This window comes from Nerophis lumbriciformis, linkage group LG13, assembly GCF_033978685.3.
Source record: "Nerophis lumbriciformis linkage group LG13, RoL_Nlum_v2.1, whole genome shotgun sequence".
Classification (NCBI taxonomy): Eukaryota; Metazoa; Chordata; class Actinopteri; order Syngnathiformes; family Syngnathidae; genus Nerophis; species Nerophis lumbriciformis.
Window position 1 is genome coordinate 13171402 of NC_084560.2, and position 14618 is coordinate 13186019.

At 43.3% G+C, this 14618-nt stretch overlaps 1 protein-coding gene across 1 annotated transcript in view; it reads left to right on the forward strand.

The window, feature by feature from the left end:
- Positions 1–14618, forward strand: part of LOC133613835 (uncharacterized) — a 61881-nt gene that overhangs the window by 40471 nt on the left and 6792 nt on the right. The window contains exons 16-30 of the mRNA XM_061971667.1: positions 8457–8525; positions 8614–8682; positions 8757–8825; positions 10078–10149; positions 10239–10307; positions 10377–10448; positions 10535–10603; positions 10692–10760; positions 10839–10907; positions 10975–11043; positions 11140–11208; positions 14128–14196; positions 14279–14347; positions 14419–14499; positions 14583–14618. Coding sequence (XP_061827651.1) covers positions 8457–8525; positions 8614–8682; positions 8757–8825; positions 10078–10149; positions 10239–10307; positions 10377–10448; positions 10535–10603; positions 10692–10760; positions 10839–10907; positions 10975–11043; positions 11140–11208; positions 14128–14196; positions 14279–14347; positions 14419–14499; positions 14583–14618 — 1020 coding nt within the window. The remainder of the gene's footprint in view (positions 1–8456; positions 8526–8613; positions 8683–8756; positions 8826–10077; positions 10150–10238; positions 10308–10376; positions 10449–10534; positions 10604–10691; positions 10761–10838; positions 10908–10974; positions 11044–11139; positions 11209–14127; positions 14197–14278; positions 14348–14418; positions 14500–14582) is intronic.

Here is a 14618-nt window from a genome sequence, read left to right on the forward strand (position 1 = left end):
CACTGGGTAAAATGTTTTATCCCAACACATTTAAGTGTGTAAAAAATGTGTGATTCATATTGTTTCTCAGATCTATTAATCAACTTTAGTCTTAAATAAAAACAGCAAACATATAAATGTTAAAAATTCACCACGGTGTTAAAGCCCTGTAAAAAATACTTTATTGTCTCATCTAATTCTAAACAGTAAATATGACTAGTGTACTCTTTCTCCGAAATGTAACCCTAAAATTAGAAAAAGTATAGTTATATTGTGTAATGACTGTACAGTTTAAAAAAATATTTATAATGGTCGTCAATGGGGACTTTTTGACCCATGATACTAAACTGCTATTAGGTTTAGAATCTTACACAGCAAAAAATAATGCATCAACATTTGTTTAATCACTAATCTTATGTTCGTATATTTTGGATTGATCTTTATGCCAGCCCCATACCATTTACTGTGTAGGTCAGACCTGGGCAAATTAAGGACGGGGGCTGCATGCTGCCCGTTAAGCTTTTCAATCTGGCCCGCTGGACATTCCCAAATAATGTTTTTAAATGTTTAAGATGGAAAGTGTAGCTGCCATAATGATGTGCAGTGATGTTTTCTAATGACCGTAAGTCTTCAACTATACAAAGTATTTCAATGGTTGGAATCTGCGCTTTTGCATTATATACTAGTTACTATGGTAATCTAATTAGTTACTATGGTAATGTAAGTCACAGCAGCTCAGACGAGGCACCAAGCAGTGTGGGTGGGGAGCGTTTCCAGAGCCTGAAATGTGGGTGTCAGGGACAGACGTGGAAGGAGATTTTTACAACAAAGTTCTAAAGCTTAGTGATATATCAGATTGTAGGTGGTTTTTTTTTTTTACCCTTCGCGTTCATATTTCGCTGTGTTTGTTGCATTTCACTTGATTGTAAAATATGTGGATGGAAAGGGGGTGTGACGTTCATACGTAGTCAATATTCAGTGTTTTATCCTTCGTAGTTAATATTGTAAATCCTGCATTCTTTATTTTCATTTACATTCTGGGTGTCTCATTCAGTAAATACATTTTATATTCCATTCTGTTTTTAAAGCTGTCTCAAGCACATACTGTACAGCAGATTTTCACAGCTTACATATACATATATACACACACACACACACATATATATACACATACATAGGCAATTATTTCATCCGCAACCGCATCACAAAAGTAGTCAACCATCCGCCATCCACCCGTTTCTAACATTTAATCAGAACTGCACCCGCCCGTTGTTATATATCTAAAGTTAAAGTACCAATGATTGTCACACACACACTAGGTGTGGCGAGATTATTCTCTGCATTTGACCCATCACCCTTGATCACCCCCTAAGGTACACACACACATATATATATATATATATATATATATATATATATATATATATATATATATATATATATGTAAAAGCCAGTAAATTAGAATATTTTGAAAAACTTGATTTATTTCAGTAATTGCATTCAAAAGGTGTAACTTGTACATTATATTTATTCATTGCACACAGACTGATGCATTCAAATGTTTATTTCATTTAATTTTGATGATTTGAAGTGGCAACAAATGAAAATCCAAAATTCCGTCTGTCACAAAATTAGAATATTACTTAAGGCTAATACAAAAAAGGGATTTTTAGAAATGTTGGCCAACTGAAAAGTATGAAAATGAAAAATATGAGCATGTACAATACTCAATACTTGGTTGGAGCTCCTTTTGCCTCAATTACTGCGTTAATGCGGCGTGGCATGGAGTCGATGAGTTTCTGGCACTGCTCAGGTGTTATGAGAGCCCAGGTTGCTCTGATAGTGGCCTTTAACTGTTCTGCGTTTTTGGGTCCGGCATTCTGCATCTTCCTTTTCACAATACCCCACAGATTTTCTATGGGGCTAAGGTCAGGGGAGTTGGCGGGCCAATTTAGAACAGAAATACCATGGTCCGTAAACCAGGCACGGGTAGATTTTGCGCTGTGTGCAGGCGCCAAGTCCTGTTGGAACTTGAAATCTCCATCTCCATAGAGCAGGTCAGCAGCAGGAAGCATGAAGTGCTCTAAAACTTGCTGGTAGACGGCTGTGTTGACCCTGGATCCCAGGAAACAGAGTGGACCGACACCAGCAGATGACATGGCACCCCAAACCATCACCCAACCATGCAAATTTTGCATTTCCTTTGGAAATCGAGGTCCCAGAGTCTGGAGGAAGACAGGAGAGGCACAGGATCCACGTTGCCTGAAGTCTAGTGTAAAGTTTCCACCATCAGTGATGGTTTGGGGTGCCATGTCATCTGCTGGTGTCGGTCCACTCTGTTTCCTGAGATCCAGGGTCAACGCAGCCGTCTACCAGCAAGTTTTAGAGCACTTCATGCTTCACCGAGTGTGTGTGACTATCATTGGTACTTTAACAGATCGATAAAAATCAGTTGCGAGTAGCGAGCTGAATGTAGATAAATGGAGCGGAGTAAAAGTAGCGTTTCTTCTCTAAAAATATACTCAAGTAAAAGTATGTTGCATTAAAACTACTTTTAGAAGTACAATTCATCCCAAAAGTTACTCAAGTGGATGTAACGGAGTAAATGTAGCGCGTTACTACCCACCTCTGATATATATACACACATATATGTATACATACATGCGTGTATATATATATATATATATATATATATATATATATATATATATATATATATATATATGTATATGTGTGTGTGTGTGTGTGTGTGTGTGTGTGTGTACATCGATATATATATACCGTCCCCAAGACACATCCCCCCCCAAAAATAATTACCCAGGCTTGGTGTAGGTGATACTTGATTTTATGGTTATTTTTCAAAATGAAAAAATGCCATACTTAGGCATTCAAGGGGTTAAAATAAAAATAAACATGTTAGCTGTTTTTTATTTAGGATTGAAATGACTTGATTGAAAGTTACGAACAAGAAAAGTATGAAAAATATGAATTCTAAAATGTTGATACACTTAACTCCCAGAGGACTTTTTTGTCCTGGCACCGCCTAACTGCTATGAAATTATGAATGTCCAAGAGAGTTGAACAATAATTGGCTAATTTTGTCCGTTTACATCTATTTTCTGGACAAAATAGGATAGTTTATGTTGCATGACTGTGGTCCTGTACACAAACCAAGGTCAGGTGCTGGATAACACTTTTGGAATGACCAAAAAAAAAACAATATTTCAAAATCTTACACAGTAGAGTGGATGTTGTTATATACTAGAGATGCGCGGATAGGCAATTATTTCATCCGCAACCGCATCACAAAAGTCGTCAACCATCCGCCATCCACCCGAACCAACATTTTATCAAAACCACACCCGCCCGTTGTTATATATCTAATATAGACGATGCAAGGCTTTAGTGAGGTTATAAAGCTTTTGCCTGTTAAAGAAAGGAGACTGATCCAATGCAGCAGAGACTGCGTGCCACACATTAATATATCTTGGCCACGCATTAGTGGCTAAGAGATATTAATGCGTGATATTATTTATCATTATTATAATATTATTGTCATTTCCATTAAGAAAGTGTTGACTATTGTTGCCAATGCCCTCAGATCAGGAGTGCGTTCCTCACACTTTGTGTGCGCAGTTGCAGCAAGCCGAACGAGGCTTTTAAGAAGTTAAAAAAATGTTTTAGAAAGACTAGGCCTATATTTTCGTTAGGTAAAAAAATGTTTCTGAATTTATTTCAATGAATATTAACTTGTTAACGTTATAATGCTCAAATAGGGACGAGGGCGGGGTGCAGAGTGAACAATTTTGCGACAAAGATGAACCTTTGATTGATTGATCTGCAGCCATGACAAAATATCAGACAATCTCCATTGTCAACGACAGGCAGGAAAATAAAGATAAACACATAGCCTATGTTGTAGGCATTGGCTCATACGTTTTTAAGTTGAAATAAAAAAAAAAAGAAAAAAAAATGTGCCTCATAAGCCTTAGGCTGTCAATCACGCGCACAAACTTAAATTATACAATAACATATGTATGTCATCTCTATTTAAACAAAAATAAATTAAATAAATAATAATAATAAATTGACTGCAACTTATTGGCCAAGGCAAATAGCTGAAGGGGGGAAATCAAACCCATCAGACTGCACTTTATCATCAAACTTGAATTATAATGAAAATAGACGGTCGCGACAAACAAAGCAGGCTAAATAGCCTTACATTTTCACCAATCGGAGATGCGCTTCACTTGAAAGCGAGGCCAAATAATTATTCACACATAGTAGTATATCTTGAATAGAAAAAAAACACAATAAACAACGCAATTGCCTTAATTCCTTTGCATTGTAGTGCGCCCAAACACGTAACCATCAAAATTATTTAGCTGACCGAACTCAATATAGGTTAGACATGGGCTTATTTGGTATAGCCTTTAGGTAACGTAGACTAATTCGTTTAACATATCCAACCGTATGTCTACTTACTTTTTTTTTGTTAGCACTATGCAGGAATAAAATGGCAGCTACAGTGCCAGGATTCATGCGAGAGCGCCTGGCCTCTAAAATGCGCCCTGCTGCGCTGAAGGAGCGCTGACTTGCGGCACTGTTGCTGGGACGCGGTGCCTGATGAAAAATTGACTGTTTCAAAGAGTGCTGCTCGTTTTTCGTATGTAGGTAACAACATTTAACTATGTATATATATTTCCGAATTGGTTCAACCGCAACCCGCCCGCATCTATTTAAAATCTATTTTTAACCCGCCCGACCCGCGGTTTATCCGCGGACTCCGCGGTTGTGTCCGCAAACCGCGCATCTCTATTACATACAGTAACTGCAACGGGACGGACTCAATATTTTCCTGTATTTTTATTTCATGCAGTTTACATTTTTTCTCAACGTTCTAAAGAGTGATGGTCATAGCTTTGGGACTCCAGTAACAGAGACAGACCCATCACTGTTACTTATCAAATACAATATTTATTATTATTCCTCAGCTCATATAGCAGATACCGTAGTTACAGTATCTGCTATATGAGCTGAGGAATAATAATAAATATTGTATTTGATAAGTAACAGTGATGGGTCTGTCTCTGTTACTGGAGTCCCAAAGCTATGACCATCACTCTCTGAGCTGCCACCTTACCGTGGTAGAGGAGTTTGCGTGTCCCAATGATCCTAGGAGCTATGTTTTCCGGGGGTTTCTATGCCCCCTGGTAGGGTCTCCCAAGGCAAACTGGTCCTAGGTGAGGGATCAGACAAAGAGCAGCTCGAAGACCTCGATGAAGAACACAAACTTAGGACCCAGATTTCCCTCGCCCGGACGCGGGTCACCGGGGCCCCCCTCTGGAGCCAGGCCCGGAGGTGGGGCACGATGGCGAGCGCCTGGTGGCCGGGCCTGTCCCCATGGGGCCCGGCCGGGCACAGCTCGAAGAGGCAACGTGGGTCCCCCCTCCAATGGGCTCACCACCCATAGCAGGGGCCATAGAGGTCGGGTGCATTGTGAGCTGGGCGGCAGCCGAGGGCAGGGCACTTGGCGGTCCGATCCTCGGCTACATAAGCTGGCTCTTGGGACGTGGAACGTCACTTCGCTGGGGGGGAAGGAGCCTGAGCTAGTGCGTGAGGTGGAGAAGTTCCGGCTAGATATAGTCGGACTCACTTCGACGCACAGCAAGGGCTCTGGAACCACTTCTCTTGAGAGGGAATGGACTCTCTTCCACTCTGGCGTTGCCGGCAGTGAGAGGCGACGGGCTGGGGTGGCAATTCTTGTTGCCCCTCGGCTCAAAGCCTGCACGTTGGAGTTCAACCCGGTGGACGAGAGGGTAGCTTCCCTCCGCCTTCGGGTGGGGGGACGGGTCCTGACTGTTGTTTGCGTTTATGCGCCAAACGGCAGCTCAGAGTACCCACCCTTTTTGGATTCACTCGAGGGAGTACTGGAGAGTGCTCCCCTGGGTGATTCCCTCGTTCTACTGGGGGACTTCAACGCTCATGTTGGCGGCGACAGTGAAACCTGGAGAGGTGTGATTGGGAAGAATGGCCGCCCGGATCTGAACCCGAGTGGTGTTCTGTTATTGGACTTTTGTGCTCGTCACAGATTGTCGATAACAAACACCATGTTCAAACATAAGGGTGTCCATATGTGCACTTTGCACCAGGACACCCTAGGCCGCAGTTCCATGATCGACTTTGGAGTTGTGTCATCGGATTTGCGGTCTCATGTTTTGGACACTCGGGTGAAGAGAGGGGCGGAGCTTTCTACTGATCACCACCTGGTGGTGAGTTGGCTGCGATGGTGGGGGAGGATGCCGGACAGACCTGGCAGGCCCAAACGCATTGTGAGGGTTTGCTGGGAACGCCTGGCAGAGTCTCCTGTCAGAGAGAGTTTCAATTCCCACCGCCGGAAGAACTTTGAACATGTCACGAGGGAGGTGCTGGACATTGAGTCCGAGTGGACGATGTTCCGTACCTCTATTGTCGAGGCGGCCGATTGGAGCTGTGGCCGCAAGGTAGTTGGTGCCTGTCGTGGCGGTAATCCTAGAACCCGTTGGTGGACGCCGGCGGTGAGGGATGCCGTCAGGCTGAAGAAGGAGTCCTATCGGGTTCTTTTGGCTCATGGGACTCCTGAGGCAGCAGACAGGTACCGACAGGCCAAGCGGTGTGCGGCTTCAGCGGTCGCGGAGGCAAAAACTCGGACATGGGAGGAGTTCGGGGAGGCCATGGAAAAAGACTTCCGGACGGCTTCGAAGCAGGGCCTGGGGAATCTGTGGTGGGCTCTCCTATTTCTGGGGCTGAGGTTGCCGAGGTAGTTAAAAAGCTCCTCGGTGGCAAGGCCCCGGGGGTGGATGAGATCCGCCCGGAGTTCCTTAAGGCTCTGGATGTTGTGGGGCTGTCTTGGTTGACAAGACTCTGCAACATCGCGTGGACATCGGGGGCGGTACCTCTGGATTGGCAGACCGGGGTGGTGGTTCCTCTCTTTAAGAAGGGGAACCGGAGGGTGTGTTCCAACTATCGTGGGATCACACTCCTCAGCCTTCCCGGTAAGGTCTATTCAGGTGTACTGGAGAGGAGGCTACGCCGGATAGTCTAACCTCGGATTCAGGAGGAACAGTGTGGTTTTCGCCCTGGTCGTGGAACTGTGGACCAGCTCTATACTCTCGGCAGGGTCCTTGAGGGTGCATGGGAGTTTGCCCAACCAGTCTACATGTGCTTTGTGGACTTGGAGAAGGCATTCGACCATGTACCCCGGGAAGTCCTGTGGGGAGTGCTCAGAGAGTATGGGGTAACGGACTGTCTTATTGTGGCAGTTCGCTCCCTGTATAATCAGTGTCAGAGCTTGGTCCGCATTGCCGGCAGTAAGTCGGACACGTTTCCAGTGAGGGTTGGACTCCGCCAAGGCTGCCTTTTGTCACCGATTCTGTTCATAACCTTTATGGACAGAATTTCTATGCGCAGTCAGGGCGTTGAGGGGATCTGGTTTGGTGGCTGCAGGATTAGGTCACTGCTATATGCAGATGATGTGGTCCTGATGGCTTCCTCCGGCCAAGATCTTCAGCTCTCACTGGATCGGTTCGCAGCCGAGTGTGAAGCGACTGGGATGGGAATCAGCACCTCCAAGTCCGAGTCCATGGTTCTCTCCCGGAAAAGGGTGGAGTGCCATCTCCGGGTTGGGGAGGAGATCTTGCCCCAAGTGGAGGAGTTCAAGTACCTCGGAGTCTTGTTCACGAGTGGGGGAGGAGTGGATCGTGAGATCGACAGGCGGCTCGGTGCGGCGTCTTCAGTGATGCGGACGCTGTATCGATCCGTTGTGGTGAAGAAGGAGCTGAGCCGGAAGGCAAAGCTCTCGATTTACGGGTCGATCTACGTTCCCATCCTCGCCTATGGTCATGAGCTTTGGGTCATGACCGAAAGGACAAGATCACGGGTACAAGCGGCCGAAATGAGTTTCCTCCGCCGGGTGGCGGGGCTCTCCCTTAGAGATAGGGTGAGAAGCTCTGTCATTCGGGGGGAGCTCAAAGTAAAGCCGCTGCTCCTCCACATCGAGAGGAGCCAGATGAGGTGGTTCGGGCATCTGGTCAGGATGCCACCCGAACGCCTCCCTAGGAAGGTGTTTCGGGCACGTCCGACCGGTAGGAGGCCACGGGGAAGACCCAGGACACGCTGGGAAGACTATCTCTCCCGGCTGGCCTGGGAACGCCTCGGGATCCCCCGGGAGGAGCTGGACGAAGTGGCTGGGGAGAGGGAAGTCTGGGCTTCCCTGCTTAAGCTGCTGCCCCCGCGACCCGACCTCGGATAAGCGGAAGAAGATGGATGGATGGATGGATGTAGTTACAGTAAACAAGGCCTATCATTTTTATATAGCATAACAATCAATACCATACATAAAACCTGACTTGCAAACCTGTACTATTCAATAGCCGTACTCTGACTAAAGGTAGAAAGCTACAGTATATGATCATCTCTTTTTAATACGCTCCTACTAGGGTGAATTAGGGCCTGCAGGTCCTCCAGGGTCCACTGGGCTGACAGGAGTGGGCATACAGGGCGAGAAGGTCAGCAAAACTATTCATATGTTCTTCATTTCTTACCATAGCAGGGCCATCAACTGCCATCGCTGAAATAACCTATGTTACTGTGTAGGGAGTTGAGGGTCCAAGGGGTCCACCAGGAGTTAGAGGGATTCCTGGAGCAGGTTTGCCTGGATCCAAGGTTAGTGTAAACTGTTCTTGAAATGAATGCATTGTCAATGTTGACAACTGTGAAGACATTAATGGTTGTTATAGGGGGACCAAGGTTTACCTGGAGAACAAGGATCTCCAGGAGAGAGAGGCATTGGTGAAGCTGGTACAAAGGTGAGACAACTCTTACTTGAATTATACATACTGTAAAAAAAAAAAATGGATTTCACCTCTTTTAGCAGTATTTTTCACAGTTAATTACTGAAATCAAAATGTACATTACAACAAATGACTAAAAATTAGGATACCCTTATATTTTATAGCATTCAAGTGTTATTTCACAGTAAAATACTGAAATCATAGTCCTCTGGAATATCAAAACAAATTACTATAATTTCAAACTGATTTGTCTCTGAAGTGGTTCCATAGATTATGTTGCACACTCTTGTACAGTAGGTTGTGGTATGCTTTTAAATCGAATAACAATAAGTTACAGCATTTAGTAGTAACTTAATTGTATTTGACTGTAAATCACAGCTCTATTACAATAAATTGCTATAAATATATTTTTGCAGTAAATTACTGTAAATGTTACTCTGAAAGCAATGCAATTGCCATTAATTTGCTGTAAATTTACAAAACCCAAACCCAGTGAAGTTGGCACGTTGTGTAAATGGTAAATAAAAACAGAATACAATGATTTGCAAATCATTTTCAACCTATATTCAATTGAATACACTGCAAAGACAAGATAAAAAATGTTTTCTACAAAATTTACCCCCCGCCCGAGTCAAAATAATTGCCCAGGCCTGGTATATATATGCATATTTTCCTCCCTGTGTTGTGGCCGTTTTGATAATAGGCCTATATTGCACAACACAGCAGCAACCCAACCAGTGATGTATTAACAATAATGGGCAAACCACTCAGCCTGTGTTAAAACTGGCGATTGGAGTTTAACACCAACAGCTGAGTAACAACTAATCTTTCAAAGCGCATGCAGAGTTAGATAAAGCCGCTGGATGACCACTAATCATAGTTCAAATGCAGCCACTAGTATGATTGATTGAGACTTGTATTAGTAGATTGCACGGTACAGTACATATTCCGTACAATTGACCACTAAATGGTAACACCCGAATAAAGTTTTTCAACTTGTTTAAGTCGGGGTCCACGTTAATCAATTCATGGTATCTGTGTTGATTACGTATTAATACAAACTACAATCAGTAGGTTGCCTACAGCCACAGCTGGTAATGCCAATCTTGTTTGATCAAGCACTAATGAGACATTGTGGCAGGAAGTTATCCAAACTTGGTGGTTAATTGAGTAGACGGGGCATTTACAGTACAATATTAAGCTACTGTATATATGTGTCAATGGACCAAGTCTACTAGTATCAAATGATGAATCTGTATTGGTACAGGGGGAGCCTGGAGCTGCTGGTCTGGGGGGCTTGCCGGGTCTTCCAGGAGAAGATGGGGCGCCAGGGCAGAAGGTACAAGATCTTTCACTAAACCCCCAAGATGTATTCCTCTGATGTTGTTTTTTGTTACCCTTGAGTCAATTGACTATTTCCATTCATAGGGGGAGCCTGGGTTATCCGGTTCAAGAGGTTCTGAGGGACCACCAGGCATTGGCACTCAAGGAGAGAAGGTGTGTGTATTTTAGGAGCTGGTACTTTGCAGGTCAAATGACAACAAGGTTTGTGGTGTTCCCTTTTAGGGAGACCAGGGTCTGAGGGGCATTCGTGGGTTACACGGACCTCCAGGCATCTCAGGACCATCTGGACCAAAGGTATGAAGGAACAAATGATGACGCTTTATTTACCTGTGGACATTACATTTGATGGCGGAAACGAGTTCATGTTCTTTGGTTTCTAGGGTGAACGTGGGGTACCAGGTCAGCAGGGAAATCCAGGGCAGCCAGGACGATCTATAACTGGTCCAAAGGTGAGTAACCCAACACACTGTACACTGGACAGTATTCTTCTGTTGGTCAAAACTAATCATCACTGTGCCATTAATATCTTGTCTCAAGGGGGATCTAGGTCCGTCTGGTCCTCCTGGACCAATTGGGGAAACAGGCCTTGGGCTTCCAGGTCCAAAGGTACACTCTACATTTAAAACCATTTTAGTATTTTCTAAAATAAATCACATCAGCAATATTTGTGCTTTGTTTCTCCAGGGTGACAGAGGTCTCAGTGGCCTACCTGGTCCAGTTGGACCAAAAGGCGAAGGCAGCCCTGGTCCTTTGGTTTGTACCATCTAAAAGAACATAATCAGTCCTCTCAGTTTAAATTGTTAACATCTTACTTTTCCAGGGGGCCCCAGGCATGCCAGGTTTACCAGGAGAGTCTGGACCAGAAGGAATAGGAATTCCAGGACCTAAGGTTCCTCTATATATATTGATACATGGGCATGTTTTTATGTGTTCTTTGTGTTTCCAGGAAACATTTTAATTGGTTTGGTGACAATTTATTTTGCAGGGGGATGTTGGCTTTAGAGGATTACCAGGTTTGCCCGGCCCACCTGGAGAGGGAATACAAGGACCTCCAGTGAGATTATTTCAAAATTATTTAAAATACCCAGTTTCCTCACACTGTGTAACAAAAACAGGCAGAAAGTTAAGTTTCAAATTCAGTGATAAATAACCGGAGAGTGAAACCTCAATTTATGATAATATAATATTGAACACGGTTCGTAAATAAAAACATTTGTATATAGAATCAAATTTCTCAATCAGAAACAATGTAAATATTAAAAATGGCTTCCAGCTTTGACAAAAGTCCATATTTTAGTAAAAATGTGTACACTTTGAAACAATTATAAAATGCAGGACAGTATATTAATCAAACAAGGGGGTGATGGATCAAGTTTCTATTTAATAACAAAACCAAAACAACAACGAGCTGAATTGTCCATTTTCCTTTGCAGCCACACTCACAATTTGAAATCAAATAACTCCTTAACTTTAGCAGCCAAGTCGCTACAATGATTAAGAACTAAAAAATAAAGTACACCTTACCTTGTTGGTTGATCTTCATTTTTGGCAGTGGAAGGGAGCGGAGTAGGCATTGTCAACATTGTGGATAGTTCCTGAATGATTTAAACCACCGGTTCTCAAACTTTTTTCACTAGTACCACCTCAGAAAAATCTTGTGTAGCAGGTATTTGGGACACACTAATATATATTAGTGTGTGTAATAGGACAGGCTAAAATAAGAGACTAGGTATACAACTGATAAGGACAGAAAACACGGGCTAGTGGGGATAGGGCTGGGCGATAAGGCCGAAAAAGAATATCTGGATATATTTTTTACTTAAACTCGATATATATCTCGATATATTTTCCGGTGAAAGTATACATATAAAGATATTCATTTTTGAGCGAGATTCACTGAAATTGAACTGAATGACAACTGTACTGTAAACAGTCAGTGGCACTTTTATTAACCCAGTTAGTCAAGATGGGTATTAACAGCACAGAAAATAAACCGTTTAAGTAGCACTAAATTACATAATGTCAATAAAATAGAAAAATATTATTTCTACGTAAAATAAATAACTGAAATAATGCAAAATTGATCAAACTCAGATAAAAAATACATTTGCAGGCATGCACTTTTTAATTCCCAGTCAACAATGTAATGGACTGTCACATGTACGGTTCTGGTCAGCGTCAAGTAAGTGACATTACTTAAAATGTGCGACTATGATCTTCCTCACTTCGGCATACATTTTTGGCAGCATTTCTCGTGCGAAATATGCCCGGCTTGGCAACTAGAGAACAGTTTTGATTTGGGCTTACATGGTAAACAAGTCAAATTAATGTTTTATCCAGACGCATACCTTTGTCCAAATGTGGCCAAGTAGACGCATTGTGGGTTTCCTGGACGTCCTCTACATCGCTAAAAGAAAAAACTAAGGAAGAGAATCCCTCTGCCATCTTCCACTAGTTTTTTTTAAAATATATAAATCGCCCGCTTGAATATTCCCTCTTCTCTTCTCCGACTCTCGTCGTCATTTGGGATGTCTGTTGTGATTTCCTTTCCTGGTTCAATGACCCACCCTATCTTGCCTCTGATTGGCCGGTCTGTAATGTTTTGCTCTAATCTTAACCAATCGTGACTCATCATAGTAAACAACCAACTAATCATGGATGTTGTTATATGTGAAAGCATGTCTTGGAAGGAGGAAAGTGAGGGGTTTAGTAGTCCAAGGAGTTTTGAGAGGGAGAACAAGGAACACAACAAATAAGCGGTGTTTGGTCATTTTAACGTGAAATAAATTGTATCGATATTACGATATTTTCTTAATTCATATCTTGTTTAAAAATATATCAATATATCTTACAAACTCGATATATCGCCCAGCCCGAAGTGGGGAACAGAAGATCTAAATCGGGCTGCAGGAGCTGGTGGTCAGTAATTATTACACAGAAACAGAAAATTAAGTTTGGTGCAGGTACCATGTATTGTAAAGATTGTAGAACAAAATATTTACAACAGAAATAAAAGGGAAAAAAATAGACTCCCAACGTGTCCTGGGTCTTCCCCGTGGCCTCCTACCGGTCGGACGTGCCCTAAACACCTCCCTAGGGAGGCGTTCGGGTGGCATCCTGACCAGATGCCCGAACCAACCTCATCTGGCTCCTCTCCATGTGGAGGAGCAGCGGCTTTACTTTGAGCTCCCCCCCGGATGGCAGAGCTTCTCACCCTATCTCTAAGGGAGAGACACGCCACCTGACGGAGGAAACTCATTTCGGCCGCTTGTACCCGTGATCTTTCGGTCATGACCATAGGAGAGGATGGGAACATAGATCGACCGGTAAATTGAGAGCTTTGCCTTCCGGCTCAGCTCCTTGTTCACCACAACCGATCGATACAGCGTCCGCATTACTGAAGACGCCGCACCGATCCGCCTGTCGATCTCACGATCCACTCTTCCCTCACTCGTGAACAAGACTCCGAGGTACTTGAACTCCTCCACTTAGGCAGGGTCTCCTCCCCAACCCGGAGATGGCAAGAAAAAAGATGGTTAAAAAACTTTAAAAAGGCTATTAAAAAACTTTAGAAAGCACACAACGTAGGAATTAGTGTAGTAGCTAACGACGACAATGCTCTGCTGACTGAATGAGCACCGGGGATGGATAAGCCCAACCACAATGGATGTGCTGCAGGCACACAATGAGTAGATTAAAGGTTTCTACATTGGTTTCTACACATTTTTAATTCGGTCTGTGGTTCGTAAATCGAAAAGTTCGATCAATGAGGAGTTCATAAATGACACTTACCAAACAGCCAATCAGATTGTTTTGATGTCCTTGTCAAAATACTCTCAACCGATGAGATACTTTTTGCATTGTATCTGAGGGCGGTTATAATTTGTTTCTATGAAGTTATTTGCTGGTAGTAGTCACACCCACAATTTCCCATTACACAATAACCTTTAATGTACTGACAATGTGTTTGAAGGGTAATGTTGGGAGACCAGGACCCACTGGACCAAATGGACCTCCAGGAGAGGGTATTCAAGGACCTAAGGTCAAATTTACACTCACTTCCTAGAATGAACGGTTACTTAATCAAATGTAATCTTACCTAAACAATTTTAATTTCTTTTCAGGGTGATCCTGGATCCCAAGGTATGACTGGACCTCGAGGGCCCCCAGGAGATGGGTTTCAGGGAGCTAAAGTAAGACCTAAATATGGAATAAACACTGTGATAGACTGATCTGGTGGATGATTGATGCTTTTTTGTTGTAGGGTGACCGTGGATCTCAGGGTGAGAGGGGAATGAAAGGTGCAAAGGGAGTTTTAGGAGATCCTGGACTACCTGGTGAAGTAGTATGTAAAAAAAGACTTTTTGCAACTTACCATGTCCAATATATATTAAACATGATGGGTTATTGAGTTTTGTCAAATTACAGGGAAGAGCAGGAACAAAAGGAGTACCAGGCCTAACA